At 32.6% G+C, this 19,509-nt stretch overlaps 1 protein-coding gene across 1 annotated transcript; it reads left to right on the top strand.

Moving 5' to 3' along the window:
• Positions 1–15,644: 15,644 nt before the first annotated feature.
• LOC147394053 (major latex protein 146-like) lies at positions 15,645–16,986 on the top strand. The gene is made up of 2 exons (XM_086454458.1): positions 15,645–15,865; positions 16,402–16,986. Exons 1-2 carry the CDS (start codon positions 15,682–15,684, stop codon positions 16,671–16,673), a joined length of 456 nt encoding a protein of 151 aa, XP_086310584.1. The 5' UTR covers positions 15,645–15,681; the 3' UTR covers positions 16,674–16,986.
• Positions 16,987–19,509: the final 2,523 nt, after the last annotated feature.

Genomic DNA, 19,509 nt, shown 5'->3' with positions numbered 1-19,509 from the left:
CATGAAAAAACTAAGATCCAAAAAAAAAAAAAATTTAAAAAGAATTTTTTTGGGGGCCTTGATCTAGGTTTTTAAAATGGATGGCTATCAAACATCCACGAAGCTCTCAAATTTAAAATTAAAATTCAACGGTGAAAAATAATTTTTTTTAATTCTTTTTCAAAATACATAGAATTCTGTCCCCAATCTACAACCCTGTGGCATCAGATCATATTGTTGGATGCAGCAAGGCAATCTCAATGATCCTTACTAAGAGTTGAAATCTTACTCAATTAGTAAGTTTAGATGGACTCTAAGAAAAAAAAACTTTAGATACAAAAATTGGTTAAACTTTTGATCAAGATACGTAATCAGATATGATTTTCAAATAGTTACATACCTGGACAAAATTTTCCATCTGTGCATGTAAAATTTTTGTCGGGAATTTATCTTTCTATCCCTTTGATTTTAAAATATCGGTTGTGCAATATATTTTGACTAAAACTTTTATTTGACTACATAAATTAAAACACCTTAGGAAAAATTTAGTAAGAAATTAAACGTCAAACATACATTTGAGAAACGCACATCGATCCTGTGATGGTCCACCATTTGGCGACTTTCACTATTGGAGCCCCTGGATAGTCTTGTCCTCACTACATTTTGTGTCCAGATATCCCTTTCTCCAGTTTACTCCTACCATGGTTTGAATCCGAGATGTAGTTCCCATTCTAGATACAAACACAACCAATATTACAACAAAAGCAAGTAGATATTACTACTTTAAGTTCATATCTCATTCGATCGTAAGTGAGAATAAAACATATTGATTTAGTGTGCGAGTAATTATGGTCAAATCATTGAAATTTTAAATCCAAAGGGATTGACCTAGTGGCAAGCCGAGTCTTGATAAACTACTCAGGAAGGGTAGGTCAAGTGTTAAAAACCCATGAAGTAATGAATTCCTGGGGGCCACTCTCCAAGGTCAACTCAACCAGTTGCACAGAGGACTTTATGAGGGGGTGGTACATGTGACAGTGAGATTAGTCTCACCCAAAGGGTGGGGATACCCACTATAAGAAAAAAAAAAAAAAAATCAGTGAAATTTTAATTAAGTTGGTAGGTTTGTCAAGATGTTGGCAAAGCATTTAACAAATGGTATATAGTTTGCTATCCTTCCCATTCCCATATGACGACTATATGTTTGCATTAGTAATTTTCTGTACATATTTTTCTATCCTACCCACTCCCATATGAAGAGTATATGCTCACATTAGTAATTTTCTATGACTAGAATCCTATATGAGATTAGGGTTGGCAATGGGTTAGGTGTGGCCGTGTGGGTCGGATGAAGCATATTTCATATTCATATCGGATTCTATATTTGGATATCCATATCCAATTTTTTACTTGATTTTATTAAAGATATTTGTATCCAACTACTTATATACTACAACATTTATGATATATAGCGGCAGATATATCCACATGACAAATCCATTTATTTAGTGTCGAGTTGTATGTTGTAGTGTGTTCTACTCTATGTTGGAGGTGTCTTCTTCAATAGGAGAAGCCTATGTTGAAGATAAATTGCGGTGGATGAGTAGCGGAAGTGCCATTCGCCTGTGCTGCCCTCGTCACTAAAAATAGCTGCGGATAATATCTTCCATTGCAACAAGAGGTACCAATAGTGGCAGATGCACAATCGAACACATTAAGTAATTTAAAAAAAGAAAAAAAGAAATAATACCTGTTGCAGCAGAAATATCCGCCGCTATAGATGTATTTTTAAAAAAATTAAAATAGCTAAAGTAGCACGTGCAAGGCTCGTGCCCAGCTGTAATTAAACGCTTTCCTTTTTCATGTCTCTTGATGTTGCTAATTGCAAAAGAAAGTAAAATCAGTCAGGAGAGTGAAAGCCAATGATACTTGTTTCTTTCACACAAGGAGATAAATATTTTATGTGATGAAATATTTAATATATATTACATTTTGAAAAAGAGTTTCTTCTATTATCCATTGATCATCCTAGAGTCCCAAAGACATGCAAAGAGATTAAGGGTTAAATAGTAGAATAAATTCACCAAAGTTTCTGTATAGAATATTAATTATTGTAGAAAGAATTATCTACTAAAAAAAATTGTGGCTAAGACCTATTAATTAAATATCTAGACATCCCATTCTTGCATTTGCTGGATTCAACAATTCCTTACTTGGTCAAATATGCCAAAAGTTGAAAGTTAGGGAGAGGCATTTTTACAATTTTCTCCAATCCTATCTTTGTTGTGATTTCATCCTGTTCTTATTTGGCATACTCAAAGTAAAAAATTACACACGATTCTGATTGTCACACTTTACACTTAATTTAGCAAATACGTACGTTTAGACTTGTCACACATTTCGATGACCTAAATACCTAAAAACGCTAGGAAAATGCGCCATTGAGACTTAAAAATAATTACATTGGGACACAAAGAAGTCACACGTTGAAATTCGTAAAAAATGACAAAATAATAAAAATACCTCTCGTGGGTTTCAAACAATTGAAATGTCTCAAAAGTACTTTCATTACTCTTGAAATGTGATTTCGAGTCTAACGTGACTAAAATCGATGAAAATGAAGAAATTTATGAAAAATTGCAAAAATGACCAAATCTCCCTTGAAGTTCGACCTTTATTTAAAAACTTCAAATCCTAAAAAATCATGATTGAAAATAAATATTTCAACAACATTCATGCAAATTGACAAAACATAGAGATCCCATATGCTTAGGAAAACCAAATTTCCATATGAAATGAATATTTCCATTGCTCAGAATGATAATTTTTTACATAAAATGACGACCTTCGACTATGTGAAGTGGTCAAATTCAAAAATTGAAACTTTAGTTCAAACATTGAAGCTCTAATTTAAATCTAAAACTTAAAATTAAACCTAAATCGAAAGTATGAATTAAAACATTTAAATCTCAAACTATAATAAATATTTAATCAACATTGAAATTTTTTTAACCAATTTAAAAATATTTAATCAATTAAAACTTCTAACCAATATAGTTTTTAATCAAATTAAAAAATAAATTAAATTTTTAATCGATCAATCCAACTAACAATCAATCAACAATTTGATTTAGTTTCTAATCAACCTTAACCGATTCCATTTGATAACGAAAAAATTTGACCAATCGATCAACAATTTTTAACATAATCAAATTAACCAAGTAAATTCCACTCGAACCAATTTTAAAAGTAAATCTGAAATATTAACAAATTAACAAAAAATATATATATATTTAACAAATTTGAAAACATTAACAAATAAATTTTCCACAAAATAATGATTGGATTAAGGGTCCTTTGGCCAACAATGCATGTGAAGGGTATAGACACTTCAATTTGAACGGGCCACTACTCGAAAGGGCCCAAAAATACAGATTTTTCAAATAAATGAGCCAACTGCCCTCAAGGGCCCAAGTCATTTAAAAGTGACATTTTGATCAAATCAAGGCCCCTAAGACCTCCTAATGATTTGGGAGGCCCGCCAAGAGAACTCGGCCAACTCTCCGCTTTCCCAATATTCACCGCTCTGCTTCCAAAATCAAAAATGCCAAATTTTTGATAAAGTTCACAAACGGGCCTAAAAAGCCCGATTTGCCAACACGTGGCATTTTGATTAATTCAATAATTTCAAAATCTAAAAAAAATAGATAAAACTAAAAATGTGAGACTTGGGACATCTATCACTTCCTCTACCTTCACCGTTCCACTCCCGAATCTAATTACCCTAAGCCCACCTAAAGCCCGCAAACTCTCAACACTCACAAATTACATTTCTCACCTCCGCCCCTAACCTAAACTCAATCCCACATCACCTAAAATCTAAAACTAACCTACACCCTCAAAAATCCAATTCAAAACAAACCCTACCCAATCCAATAACTCAAAACCATTCCATAACCCAAGCTCAATACATTAAAAAGCCCACAAGCCTTTATCCATATCCAATTGACATCCAACCCATAATCCTAACCCACAAACCACTACCCACATCAACTAATCACCATCTTGATAATCAAATATGACACATGTTATCATCCCATCTCACCTCCCTCATCCAACTACCTATCCCATTAATTTTCTTTAAACCTCATCTACCCACACATCAACCCACCCCCTCCCATAACCTACTATCATCACTCCCTACTAACCAACCACCACCTTCCTCTAATCTACCATCTCTACAACCTAAACTTACACCCCCTTCAAAAACTCATTCTCTCCCAACCACAATTAATTTAAATCAAACACCACTCAATCAATCAACCACCCTCTTAAACACCCATCATCTCACCTCACCAAACACTCCACCTAAATGGTTTGGGTAAGATCCAAATCATTTGGATCAAAACACAACCCATTTACCCTCATTACATAATTACCCCTCTCCCAACTCCTAATTTCATACCCCCCACCTTTAAAAGATGTCATTCTCTACTCTCTCCCACTTTACCTCATTCTATCCCTAAAATAACCCCTCAACATCTATAAATACCCTCATCCTTTTCTCAAACCCCCCCCCAATTCTCACTACCAACTACTATTATCAATTCTCTTATACCAATTCTCTCTTACTAACTCTACACCAAGTCTCACACAAAAAAGAACTTAAATCTCTACTCACCTCTCCTCTACTATTCTACCTTCACAATAATCTTCTAAAAAAATATATACACACTCTCTCATAGTCTACTAAGGATTCAAGAAAACATAAAAGAAGAAAGAAAGAAGAGAAGAGAAGCTTCAAGGTGGGTTCAAGACTCCATACCCCCTCTTCTCTCTACCCTCTCCTCCTCCCTCTTCTATTATCCCATCTCCTCTTCATTTATTTTAAATGGATTTAAGATGAGTAGATCTCAAGGCAAATGATCCATTAGGATCATCTCTTTCAATGAGATGATCCTATGATCGAGCCGAAAGTAAATCTCTACTTAGGGTACAAATGCACACACATGATACTTTATTTTTCACATTTTCTTAAATCAAATGACTGAGTTCTTTGAGGTTACCGCCACTTGGGGGGAGAAAATGGTGCCTAGCACTTTCCCTTTTCTCCAATCGAGCCACTTATCTCGAATCTCAAGGTTTGATCAATCCTTATCCATCGCGAGTCACCATATGCCAAAAATGTCATTTTTTTGCAAAATGCACATCGGGTGACCATTCACACCCACTTACAACATGGATGGTGGCGACTCCAATCCTTAGTAGAGGTGGCCATCATAATGACGAAACCACGTATCTACAAAGGGTATACATCAATTAGCTTTAAAGTCTAGGGTGGAGGAGTTGGAGCACTACGTGAAAATTGGAAAATTCGACAGAAAAAATTGAGGAGCAAAGACTCAAATTTTAGAAAGTTAATTTTGACGGTCTAGGACCGTCAAAATTTTTAATGTTCTCAAATTTGATGGTTTAGAGAGTTGTCGAATTTCTCCCACCCTTCATTAATTTGAAGTTTCGGCCCATCAAGAAAAAAAAATTTTGACAATGAAAAATTCAACACCAACTCAACCCCTTGGTCATGGAATTTTATGAAATTTGACTGCCCAGGGCCATCAAATTTTGACTTTTTTCACATTGCGGAGAGGAGGAGGAGGAGGAGGGTACATCTTCTTTAGTCGTTGGGAAAGAGAGTGAATAGGAAAACTAGCCTTACTTTCTTTTTGTTAATAAGTAAAGTACCTCTCAAAGATCTTTTTAGATTCTCCATTCCAATAACTTAGAAGTCCAAAATCAGAAACAATAATAAAACCTTCAAACAAAAATGATATAAAAAAATAGAAACAAACCATTTTCTTTAGGAACTCCATATCCTAGCTCAAGTTAACTAAAGAAAATGTAAAAGTTTAACGAAGTAGAAAACCAACACAAATTGAACTCTAGGGAAAGAAAAATAAATTCTTGGAAACTCTTGCTCGTTAATTCAAAAAAGGGACAAAAGTAAGAGGAAATCCATTCGCATGAAATTTTTTGATTTTCGTTGGACTCAAAAGAAAAGATATAGAAAATCTAGAAGATCATATAGAATTAGGTACGTTCGAGTATTCACACAATTCCCAACCCATTCTCAAGATCTTAGGAGAATCATGAATTCTTTGTAGAAACAAAAAGGAACAACATTCGGGTTGGACACTCAAGATTTCTTTAAAAAAAAAAAAAAAATTCCAATTCTTGAGGCTTTCAACGTCCTACACAGAGAAGCCATTCTCTTTCTCTTTCTATCTCTTTTTTCCTTCATTCTCAGGACTTCTTTTTTTTTTTTTTTCCTACCCTCTCTTCACGTCTTGCTTAAGATTGCAAAGGTTACTTTTGTGACGGTATAAGACATACGAACACTCTGAAGGAGTCCGAACAACCGAGCATCTATTTCGGCTTTGTATTCTAACTTGGATTAAGTCAAGGTTGGTTGAGTTCTTTTCGATTTTCAAATTCATTTTCTTTATTACTGATTCAGCCCATTATTGCAGGGATAGAAAGGTCACGTTATCATGGATCTGAATTTCAATCATAAAAGATATTGCTTGGGTGTAAATTTTGATTTATCTTTTAACCATATTAGCTTGAATCATCTCACATGAAATTATGATTCAGATTCACTATTATAGTGTGTGGTCATACTCAAATGTAGGATCAAGACAGCTTGTTTTTTTCTTTTTACCCTTTGGAGTGCCTCGGACATCGGGCATTGAGCGAGCCGATATAGACTACTTAATGGCTACTTTGTGATCATTCTCAGTTGACCCTCTAAAGTTCTGTGGGTAACAATTTCATCAAGGAAGGTGAGTTTGTAAGCAATTTATCAGCTAGAAGTGCAACATGGTATCTGCGTAGACATTAATTTGAGCCTGTGATTAATTCAGTCTACCTACTTATATGCCGTTGAGATGATCTTGGGACCTTTGGATTGGATTGGAGACTGAAAATTTCAACTTTCTTTTTGAAATATCTTACATGTATCATCTGGTCTAATTCAAAGATAACGAGTTCTTCTAGTTTTGGGAATTCGTTTAATCGGACCAATTTGGTGGTTATTTCAAATTTGAGGTAAGTAGTGAATTAATCTCCTTTTGCATAAATTTATTTTTCATTGAGCCAAATCATCGTTTTTTGTGTGTGGATGGGGCGAAGTTGGAATTATCTTTTTTCTAACAGGTATAAGTGAGCCAACTCACTGATTTTTGGTGCATAAGATCAATTTTATTGGAAAATTTCTCATTAAACACGGCAAGTGAGTGGACTCACAGATTTGTGTGCACCAGGCATGGTATATAAATTAAGTTTTTTATTCCAAAATATGGCTAATAAATAGATTCACTGATTTTTGTGCATTAATTAGCAAATTGACTTACTGATATATGCCATGTGGATCTTGCAAAATTAACCGAAAATTAAGGTTGTTTTATGATTCCTTAAATACAAAATTAGGAAAGGATGATGTATTTAATTTTTTGGAGAATTATAGCCATGGGATTTGATTGGCATTTGGCACACAATGATGATGATCAGACCTAACTCTTTGGGCCTTAACCTTGACTTTAATTTGTTTTAATTTGACCTTATGATATTTTAACCCATTATTTTGACCTTAGTCTTACTCTCTCGACTTTAGATTAATTTTGAATTGTAGTAGAGATTAGTCATCTTGATCGGGCAGGTTCAATGACTAACACCTTCCGAAACTTGCAACTCGAATCCTTACCCATTTTTCTTACTTGTGGACCGACCCAAATTCATTCGGAGTCAAATTTTTTATTCATAGACCTAAATTAGGTGGCAAATCTCCATTCCATAAAAATCCCCCAATTATTAATTATATATTTTTTATTTATGATAAAAAGTGTCGAGGCACTTTCAACATCCTATGTCACTTACAATTCTTTTACCTATTGATTTAGGGTTAGTTGATTATTACAACTTAATTAGCTTGGAATAGGTTATCCCAAACAATCTGAATCCGTGCTCAAATGGAATGGATTTATCATTTTATCTCCATTGTGTGTATACACTAAAGTCCAAAGCTCATTATTCAATATGTTTTTATTAAGCTGACAAGGTTAAGGGTAATTTGGGTATATAAGTTTGAATTAGTGTTTTAAAAACCGGACCAAACCAGCAGTTTGACAAAGTCCAATTGAATTTTATCTAAAATTGGTTTGATTCTTAATGAACCATTATTCAATTAAGAAAGACCGGTTTTTTGAAAATCGATGGTTCAATCATACAAACCGGAGGTTTTTAAGAAGCAGTTCTTGAAAAAATGAAAACTTTTGAATACTTCTCTCTTGCAAAATTAGAAAATCTTGAAAATTTGGTAAGTAGTTTACATGCTTTAGATTTTTAATACCAAATAATGTAGAAATCTAACAAATAGCATCTATGTCAATCTAATATTTAGTACCAAATAAATATAGAAACCTACTATAACTATAATTCTAACAAATAAAGCCTATCAATCTACTCAATAACATTTTTTTAGGAATCTTTATATAAATAAAAAAATATTCCTAATTAAATCAAAACTTTTAACATTTTTTTAGGGTTTTTTATTTTTCATAAAGTAAAGATTGAACATTGAAAACTTTTGAAGCCTCGAAGAAAATGAGAAAACACATGATCTTGACCATGTGTATATATATATATAAAGTGAAATTTAGTTTCTCTACATCTTATATTTTATTTATTCATCATGAATATTTTATATATACTAATGAGAAAACACATGATCTTGACCATGTATATATATATAAATCGGTTTGACCAAATTGAACCTTGGTTGGACTACGGTCCGACCAGTTGAGCAAAATTTTGGTTCAATTATCGATTAGATTTTTAAAACATTTGTTTGAATAATCCTTAAATGAAGATTAATGTGAGGAGTGGTTTTATGGAGAGTGCCCACTTAACTCAAATAAAAATAGAAGCCAACTAATGAGATTCATTTGAAATTTTCACCCCTTCTTTTATTTGGATTTTTCTTTTCAAAATACATATACTAATGAGGACGGTCTAGAGAACTTGAGGGGTACAGTTCCAATTAGAAGAAGCCGAGAAAGTGTAAATCACTAAATCATCAATGAGAGCAAATTCATTGATATCTTGAGTTCATTCGTCATCGACTATATCTCTACATTATCATTTTTATCAAAGTTATATGTCTTCAATTCTCTAGAATTAGATAAAACTAGATGTTAGTATTGCGGAAAGTTAAGTCCATATCTCATTCGATCCTAAGTGAGAATAAAACATATGGATTTGGTGTGCGAGTAATTATGCATGGCCAAATCATTGAAATGTTAATCCTAAGGGGTTGGCCGCCTAATGGCAAGTCGTGTCTTGATAGGCTTCTAAGGAATTAGTGTAAGTCAAGTGTTCAAAACCCCACGAAACACTAAATTCCTTAGACCACTCACCTGGGTATGATTGACCCTTGACTCAACCAGTTGCACATAGGACTTTATGGGTGGTGGTGCATTTGACCATAGGATAAGTCTCACCCAAAGGGTGGGGATACCCACTATACACAAAAAAATCATTGAAATTTTAATCAAGTGGGTAGGTTTGTCAAGATGTTGGCAAAGCATTTACCACATGGTATATATTTTGTTATCCTACCCACTCCCATACTATGATTATGTGTTCACATTAGTAATTTTCTATGATTAGAATCCTATATGAGATTAGGGTTGGCAATGGGTTAGGTGTGGCCTTGTGGGTCGGATGAAACAAATATTCATATTCATATCAGATTCTATATTTGGATATCCATATCCAATTTTTTACTTGATTTTATTAAGGATATTTGTATCCAACTACTTATATACTACAACATTTATGATATATATCGGTGGATATATCCGCATATACAAATCCATTTTCCGTCGTTGAAGATAAATTGATGTGGATGAGTGGTGGAATTGCCATCCGTCTGTGCTGCTCCCATCGCCAAAAATAGCTGCAGATAATATCTTCCTTCGTAAAAAGAGGTACCTATACTGGCGGATGCACAATTGATTGCAGTAAGCAGTTTTTTTAAAAAAAAATGAGATAATACCTGTTATGGCGGAAATATCCTCCGCCATATGTATTTTTTATATTAAAACCTAGTTAAAGTAGCACGTGCCCAGCTGCGATTAAACTCTTTCCTTTTCATTTCTCATTTCTCTTGGTGCTGGTAAGTGCAAAAGAAAGTAAAATCAGTCGAGAGAGTGAAACCCAAGGATACTTGCTTCTTTCACACAAGGAGAATCCTTGTAAGATCTGAAATACAAAAGTAGAGTTTAAAAAAAAAAAACTCCTAAATTTTCATAATCTATCATTTTTTAGCTCCTCTCTTGCTGGCATATTTGCACTCAATCTGATCAATGGTTTCTGATGGGAGGAAAAAAGCTGCAATGCCCAAATCACTAAATACACAATTTAATACATCATTATTTAATACTGACCAACAACAACGATAAATACAAAATAAAAATAAATCAGATGGGTGCCCCATGCATTAATTTAAGAGTTGTGATAGTATGACTTGCCAGGTGGCATACTCAAAGGACTCTTCGACATGAAAAGTTCGGGTACTGTAGATCTGTATGTCTCAGGGTACACGATATCACTCCCTCATAAAAACGTGTATCCTGAGGGAACTGTGTATCCTGAGGCATACAGATTTAGGGTTACCGAACTTGTCCACATCATGAGGTCATTTGAGTATGCCACCTGACGAATCATATTATCAGAACTCTTAATTTAACCAACCTACTCACCTTCAATTTCACCAGGCAAGCAAATCAACTCAGTGAAGTGTACAGAAGTGAAAATAAATTATTTACAGCAAGGCAGTGAAATAGAAATAAGTTTGTTTAACGTTTAAAAAAAGATCATAGTCGGATTAAAAAAGACACTAAAATGTTTCTGAAAACCTCTAGGCATTGTCTAGTTGTTTCCTATGGAAATTCATGAATACCAACCTCATGTATTTCCTATCTCCAAGATCATCTCATAATAAGTAAACAGGTCCTTTAATCTAACTTTAAGTGTTTCAAATTGGGGCTGAGGCTCACCTATCCCGGATTGGCTTTGAGGACTCAATGTATTATCACTGTACATCATCACAGCTAGGGACTCCATATCCAAGGTGCCCTTTAAGTGATACTCATCGAACTGAATATCTGAAATTGGGCAACATAAGAGATGCCACGAGCTGCTTGTAGGTTGAAGGAATTTTATATGTAATGCCCTAACCAATATCAAGACGAGCAGAATCGAGGGACTAAGAGAACCTATCAGCCCCATGTTCTGGTGTAAAATCATCCTCATAATAGTTCACTGGCTCTTGAGTACTAATGTCAGTGAGATAATACGACGAGGTTTACATATCTTCATATAATCTGGAAAATTATATTTTCACAACGAAAGTTTTAATTATTTTAAATAGAGGGAGGATACTATTTACCTATCAACAACAGTCGTTCAAAGCTCGAGTTCTTCTAATGAGCCCTGAATATTATCGATTGTTTGTGTGAAATTAATGATTTGTATGTTGCATCCTACAACATTCATAGTGAGGTTCGAGCATAATCCCCAAAGTGAAAAAGAAACCCTCCAAGAACTGATCCTCTGTGAAGCTCTATTTTTCGGGTCAGCAAAAGTGCCTCCACCATTTTAATGACAGAAAAGAAAAATTGTATTATAATTAAGATATATTGTAAAGGATTAAAAAAAGGATCGAAAATGATATTAAGGGTACAACCCTACAAATATAAATTTGGAAATCTAAATGATCGTTCATTTTATCTCCAAGAAATGCATGTAACACAATGGAACAGCTATGATAGATCATAAAAAGATTAATATCTCCTATGGAAAAACAATGTTCTATGAAGATTTCAATGAGAATTTATGAATCTGCAAAACTATGGCTTTTATAAATATTTCTAGAAAGACAATTTATTGTATTTTAACACAAAAAGTTAAGTTTTTCTTGTCATCGCCTTGCAAACTTTGTGAAATTTTTGTATTTCCACAAGTTACCTGAACCCCAACTCTTTTTAAGGCCTTCTTCACCTGGCAATAAATCAGGAAAGGCAGAAAAACGACACAGCTTGTCATACACAGAGAAGACCGCAGTTAATTAAAAGAGAGGGGAAAGGAAACAGATGACAAGGACATCAGTAAAATATAAATGTGTAGTACGGTAGAATCAAAATATACAAGAAAGTCATATACAGATATAAAAATGTGTTTAAGAAAGAATTGTCTCATTCACAGTGCTGTATGTGATTTAGAAGATAATATTTTGAAAGAATGAAAACACATCAAAAAGATAAAATTTTAAACATGAATAGGCATTTTATCTATTTCTCTAACTTCATCCAAATCCACTGTGCATTATTCTAAATCAGATACACAACATTGTACAATAATGTCCTAATCAAGTAGGGAATAGAGAATTTACGTATGCTATATTTTTTCACACTTAGCATAGAAACTCAACTTATATATTAATTTTATGTGTTCATCCTATTTAATGTAGCAGACCATCCTAGAAAACCTTGATTTTTTACAGGAATTCCATAGAGTCCTGTGATTTAGGTTTTCAATTCTCATCATCACATACACCTAAAGCCATAACCTTCCAGGCCTTAATATCCCCATCGTCCCAACTTAACAATAATCAATACCACCAACACAAAACTACTCCTAAGTGAGTATGTAAGTACGTGTAAGTGTTTTGGGGTCTAAAAGAGTGAAATTTAAGTGGATTTGCATTCAAGTCCCAAGCCCACAAAAAAATTCAGCAAGCACCCATTTTCCTTTTAACTTTCTCGCTTACTCTTTTGCTTGATTTTACCAATCAAACTATAGTTCATTTTATTCATAAATCCATTATTATCTCTTCTAACTTCAAAACATACCAAATAATAATAATAATAATAGTATTTCCACTTCACTTATGACCATCTTTTAATAATCATCACTTGATGTGAGAGACAAGATGTCTAACACCTTCCTTGTCCCTCAACAAAGCCTCTCTACCTAATTTTTTAGGTAGACTACCATTTCTATTGATGTGAGTCAGTATGAGTATATACCAAAAAGATAGATTTTATAAAACCACTTTTGGTGTCCATTCACACCTTAATCTTGAATGGTGACGACTTTTAAACCCATATAGTAGAGTCCAAACCCATGAACCTCACATGTTTACACAAGTTTTATAAATATTTTTTCTTTATCGATGGTGATTTTTATTTTTGCTAAGTAAATGAATTTTGTACTAAGAAACAAAGGAACATGCCCTTAAATTACAAACAAACCAATCCCCCATGATATGCTACTTTACATTTTCTGGGAAATTTGAGAAAATCTATCTCTATTAGATTCGATTCCATAATTTGCAAGGGCATCTACAGTTGAATCCTCTTCTCTGAATATACATTTTACTAACCATCGAATGTTAGAGATGATGATGATGATCACACACACACACGCAGGTGTGTGCACCAAGCTTGGTCTTAGTACACTATTCCGACAAGGGTGCTTAATATATTCTCGAAAAGGAAAATTGATTGGGCTTTATGTAGTTTATGGTGAGTTGTGAGACTTCCCGTCTGTATTTAGAAATAATCATTTTGTAATGGGTAAAATACACTTTCAGCCCCTATGATTTGGCATAATTCTATGTTGACCCCCTAACTTTTTGGCAACTGCACTCACTTCCCCTATAGTTATCTAATGAGTGCACTTACCCCCAACAAATGATTTTTTACATTTTGTAAAGATTATTTTACCCTTTTTAAAATATTATTATTCTTGATAAATAAAACTTCCCTATAAAAAAAAATGGGTTTCCTTGTGAATGCTTAGGTAGTGCCATTTTTTTTGTAGTTCCAAATTTTAATTTATTTTTTTATGAAAAAAGATAAATGAGAGAGTAAAATAGTACAATAGCATCCGAACTTCAACACCGTTCGTGAAAGGGGAGGTAAATGCAATTGTAAAAAATGTTAGGGGGTCAACATAAAATTATACCAAATCACATGGGGTCAAAGTGTAATTTACCCAAGATTGAGAGAAGCAACTTTTGTGCTCTTATTTTGACTAAATTTGCTCGTCTACACTTTCCAATTAATTAGGAGATTTATTCATCACTTACAAATTTATCCATCATTTTCTATTTGGACATGTTTGGTTGCAAGGAAAATCAGGCAGCAAATCATTTGCCTATAAAATGATTTTTTGTTTGCAGAATCCTTATTTTATAAAAACATTATTTGCCCATAAAGTGTGAAAAATATTTTTCATAGGTACCAAATATATGAAAATTTGTATAAAGGACCTTATATCCTTCAAACAAAAAAAAAATACTTCTAATGTCAAAAATTGGTCTCACACATCCAAATTGGGCATGGTATTGTGGAATAGTCATCCCAGATATGTTTGGGGACTGAATTTCATTTTATAAAACCTCCTATTCAAATACATCAAAGTGATCCAAGACATGCATTGATCCCATAATGAGCCCATAAATCTATTAATTAAAGACGAGTTAAACTTCAAACAAATAGAATGAGAGGACCAAATACAAATAATGTCTTTTATATACTATTGGAACTTGTTTACTATTTACTATTTGTTTCAATAGTCCATTTAGAAACTATGAATTACATGATGTCTTTAGTTTATAACATTAAATTAAATAAAAAAAATAAAAGATAAAACTTGTTCTTGCAAGTCAGTCTATTAGGGACTTTGATTTTATTTTGAATCCTCACCCACTAATTTTGTGGTTTTGGAACACATACTGAGCATAGTAATAACAGAAATTTGGCAAGAACTTTATATATTAGATCAACTTAGGATGCCATATGTTGTCAAAGTTAACACTCATATATATATATATTCCATATGCCTCACAAGAACATTTTGATAATCGTTTTACACTTCAATATATATATATATATATATATATATATATATATCTATTCCATATGCCTCACAAGAACATTTTGATAATCATTTTACACTTCAATGACAATTGTAGAAGTTCTTAATTATTATGTTGAAATCTTTCAAAGATCTTCCAAATCATATGTTTTCTTATTTTATTTGCATTAGTTGTCACCTTGAGAATGATACATCCTTTCTTATCTCAATGATAATTTTTTGACGTATTATACTACACTCCTTGACCTGGCAGTGCATAGAATCATATATCTTTTTTCTTCAAGATACACAAGGAAAATGATCTATGGTTCTATGCACTACCACGTCAGAGGGAGTAGTCAGTTTATCATTGGTCTAATTTTTTTCGTCTTTTAGGTATAACATGTATTATAAATAAATAAGGTGAAAAGGATGGTAAAGCTGACCACCACAATGAAATTTTCTTTATGTATTATATAAATTTTTTAAATATTTAACAAGGATTCATCTTGATATTTGGGGTCCAGTTTATTCTCTCTCTTTTCTTTTTTTCAGTGTAATCTCCTTCACCCATAACTTTAGCTTTGGAATCCATTTTATCCTCTCTCGGTTTTTTTTTTTTTTTTTTTTTTTTCAGTGTATTCTCCTTCACCATAACTTTAGCTAAAGGACTGCTATATATATCAAGCAAGGAAACAATTTCAGAGAAAGACCCAAAATATAATGGCTCAAAAATTTGAGGTGAAAAGTGAGGTCAAGTGCTCTGCAGACAAGTTTTATGGATTGCTTAAGAATAATCTGATGGACCTCTCCAAGATCCACCCTGAGATTTACAAGAGTGTTGAAATACTTGAAGGAGATGGAAGGAGTGTGGGCACTGTCAGGCTTTGGAAATATGTCCTTGGTGGTGAGATGATACAAAATCGATATCTGAGCTACTTAAATATTCAAATGCCCCAATAATTTTTTTTTCCATTTATCACTGATAGCAAATAGCCTTGTCATTAGTACCTTGCTTGTAGCATACCAACTAAAGATATTCCGATACTCAAATTAGCAAATAGTCCAACAATTTTAATTCTTTTATAGTTATAGTTTCCTTAAATTTTCATCTCTTGGAAAGATTTCATAATATTTTATCAGGTTCTTACTATGTTTTTTCTTTTTCAATCATATTTGAATTTGTGATTCATGTTAACATAAATGATATATATTTTTCTCAAATGATTTTAGATCTTTATTAGTCTTTAAATATCTAGCAATCCATAATCATATGGATAGGAACTTGATTGACTAGTAACATGATACATGTGTCTCATCATTCACCTGCCGCGGATCGGATTATCTTTCACACGATATTTATTTCTAATAACAAAAGTTCTTCATGAAAATTGTTATATATCATCAACTTATATGGCTCATTTTTCGGTTATCTGATAACAGATGGTCCCGATCATTTGGTTGCAAAGGAGAAGATCAAAGCAATTGATGACGAAAAAAGGTCAATTACTTTGAGTATCATCGAAGGAGATGTCTTGAATCATTACAAGTGTTTCGATGCTGAAGTTCATGTCACTCCGAAGGGTAATGGGAGCTTGGTGGAGTGGACTGTGGAATATGAAAACGCACATGACAACGCCCCCACTCCACATCTCTATCAAGAAGTTGTAGCTAAGGTCTGCATGGGGATTGATGCTCATCTTCTAAAGGAATAAGAATATGTCACAACCAAGGACCACGATATTAGTCTTTCAATTAAAGAAGTCGAGCTTTCATATATAATTAATCTATCATATTATAGAAGCTTATATGTAGGAGCGTTCATGCTTCTAGATTGGGTGGTTGTAGTGTGTTCTTCTTTATGGTCGTGATGCCTTCTTTTATAAGTGAAGCTAATTATGTTGGAGATTTCAAGGGTTATGTATTCCAAGGGGAATGCCCTTTTGCACTGTAAATTATGTATAATATTCCTCTCGTTTGGTTAATAAAAATATATAAATAAATAAATAAATAAAATGTTGTTAATAATAGGAAAGCTTTACTCTGAAATGAGTATTCAAAACATGCGGTTGGGATGGGAGGATTGAATCTGAGATATGGTACTAATGGCGTGTTTGATTGCAAGAAAATCACCATGGAAAATACTTTTCATTCAAAAATTGGTGTTTGACATCAAGGCAAAATGCAAATATCGGGAAAAAGGATTTTTCATTTGTATCCAATTTGCCTCAAGTAGTGGCATGTCTTTTCTCACCCCTCATCCCTAGTAAAACAATTTGCCACGTGAGACGAAAATTTGGATCTCATAAATGCTCCTCAATTTCTATTTAAACCTAATATAATGGGGTCATTTTGGTCAAAATCCAATAAAATTTCCACCTTGGACTTCATAATCCCTATAACATAGGTGGTGAGTTATAAAAACTGCAAAAATATCTATTTTATTGTATAATTGTTAAAATTTCTTTTTTAAGTATTAAATTACAGATAAAGTTTAATTAAAAAATATTAAATAAAGGAAAAAAGTAGAAGATGGTATTTATTGATTATATTTAGTTTAATTAAAAATAATAAAAATATTTATTTTAGACTTTAAAAAAATATTATTACAATAGTTATTTTTGAATTTTTTTTTCAAACGCTATTTTATCATTTTTTTAGTGTAATTTATTTTTAACATTTTTTTAATTTAAGTAGCAAATCTAAAGAAAAAAATATTTAAATAGATTCAATATATGAATGAATATATTATCATTTAAATCATATATTAATTTTATTTTTAGAAAAAAAAAACATAGAAGTTGGTATTTTCAATTATTTTTAGTTTAATTTAAAATTAATAAAAACTAATTTATTTTAAACATATATAAAAATATTATTTTAAATATTTAATTTTTGCATTTTTAAAAAAAATTATTTTACCATTTTTAAGTGTAATTTATTTTCAGTATTTTTTAATTTAGGTAGTAAACCTAAATAAAAATGTCATTTAAATAGATTTAATGTATAAATGCATATATTATCATTTAAAATCGCAGATTAATTTTATTTTTATCATTTTTTAAAATTTTATTTTATTGTTTAACAAATGTAAGCATTTTTTAAATGTAAAAATAAGCATTTTATATATAAAATACTTAAATAAAAAAATTATCAAGTTTTCTACATGATTTGCTCAAACGGTGAAAATGGATTTGCCTCCACATCATTTGCCTAACAAATGATTTGTCAAATAAGTATTTTCCCTCTAATCAAGCACTCATTGTAATGTAACCAAGATATTATGAGTCAATGATGAATGCACATGATTAGGTATGTGACTGACGTGTCAACGGCACAGAACCATAGATCTTTTTTATCAGGATACGCAAGAAAAGATGTGCGGTTCTATGCCTTTGCCACGTCAGCCGTGTACCCAACCGTGTGCATTCATCATTATTCATAGAGTCGTGATAATATGACTTGCCAGGTGGCATACTCAAATGACTCCAAGACATGACAAGTTCAAGTACCGTAGATCTATACGTCTCGGGATACATGATTGCACTTCCCCATAAAAAAGTGTATCATGAGGCATACAGATCAATGGAACCTGAACCTGTCCACGTCATGGAGTCATTGCCACCTGACGAGTCATATTACCAGGATTCTTACTCATATACTATATAATCCTCTTTTCTCTCTCTCTCTCTCTCTAGCAGTTTGGATCAAATCGAAATTTTTTTGATCAAGTGTATAGTTCTGCCAAAACATGGGCAAAGCATTCCTTACTCAATGATCCATGTGGCCTTGTTTTTTCATCCTACACACTGCACCACAGGTTATATTACTTTATAGGAAGGGGTTGGACCTATAGCTTATGGTTGACATAATTTGCAGGAAAATTTCTAGGTCGTGGCGGGGCTTTAGGTCCAGCTGATCATCTGAAAAATAAAGAAATAAAATCCCTGAAATTTTTTGCTGTGGAAGACCATAGATCGACCTAGTAATGTCATTAAAATCAGTTTACATTAGAAAACATAATAAAACTGATAAAATATTCAAATTAATTTTAACGTACATTTTTTAGATTGATGATGGTGATCATAAAAAATCTAGATAAGTAAAATCAAATATTCTTTACATAGTTGTGAGACTTTTTCATTCTTATTTATTTAAAAGTGATTGTTTCATAAATTTTAACCAATATATTCATCAGTTAATCCTATTATTCATTTTCTTAATCACAATTAAATTGGCCAACAAATCTGGGTTGTCACAATCAGCCAACTTGGTCTAGATTTCGTGATTTTTACATTCTCCTACGAAGTATGTAGAGACACATTATTTTTTGCACACTTTGATGACATTTGACTTTGGAATTTACAATGTTTAAATCACAATCTAGAGGGAAGAGGGAAAACAATTTTGCGCCCTTTGCCTTTTCGTTTAGAAAGTTTTACAGACAGACTCTATTTTCCGCTGCAACACATCTCGATCAATCGTTTTGTATGGCTCCTATAGCAGCGGCCACATCTATCCGCTACAAAAAAAGCTCCCTACTGCAGCAGA

This window comes from Akebia trifoliata, chromosome 9, assembly GCF_017979445.1.
Source record: "Akebia trifoliata isolate Shusen 1 chromosome 9, ASM1797944v1, whole genome shotgun sequence".
Classification (NCBI taxonomy): domain Eukaryota; kingdom Viridiplantae; phylum Streptophyta; class Magnoliopsida; order Ranunculales; family Lardizabalaceae; genus Akebia; species Akebia trifoliata.
Note: the sequence above shows the minus strand (reverse complement) of the source record. Positions and strands in the feature narration are given on the sequence as shown.

Bases quoted from the DNA above. Each gene is read 5' to 3' on its own strand.
- LOC147394053 (XM_086454458.1), top strand. From the start codon at position 15,682: ATGGCTCAAAAATTTGAGGTGAAAAGTGAGGTCAAGTGCTCTGCAGAC. The intron at 15,866-16,401 runs GTGAGATGATAC...ATCTGATAACAG, and splicing joins TTGGAAATATGTCCTTGGTG to ATGGTCCCGATCATTTGGTT.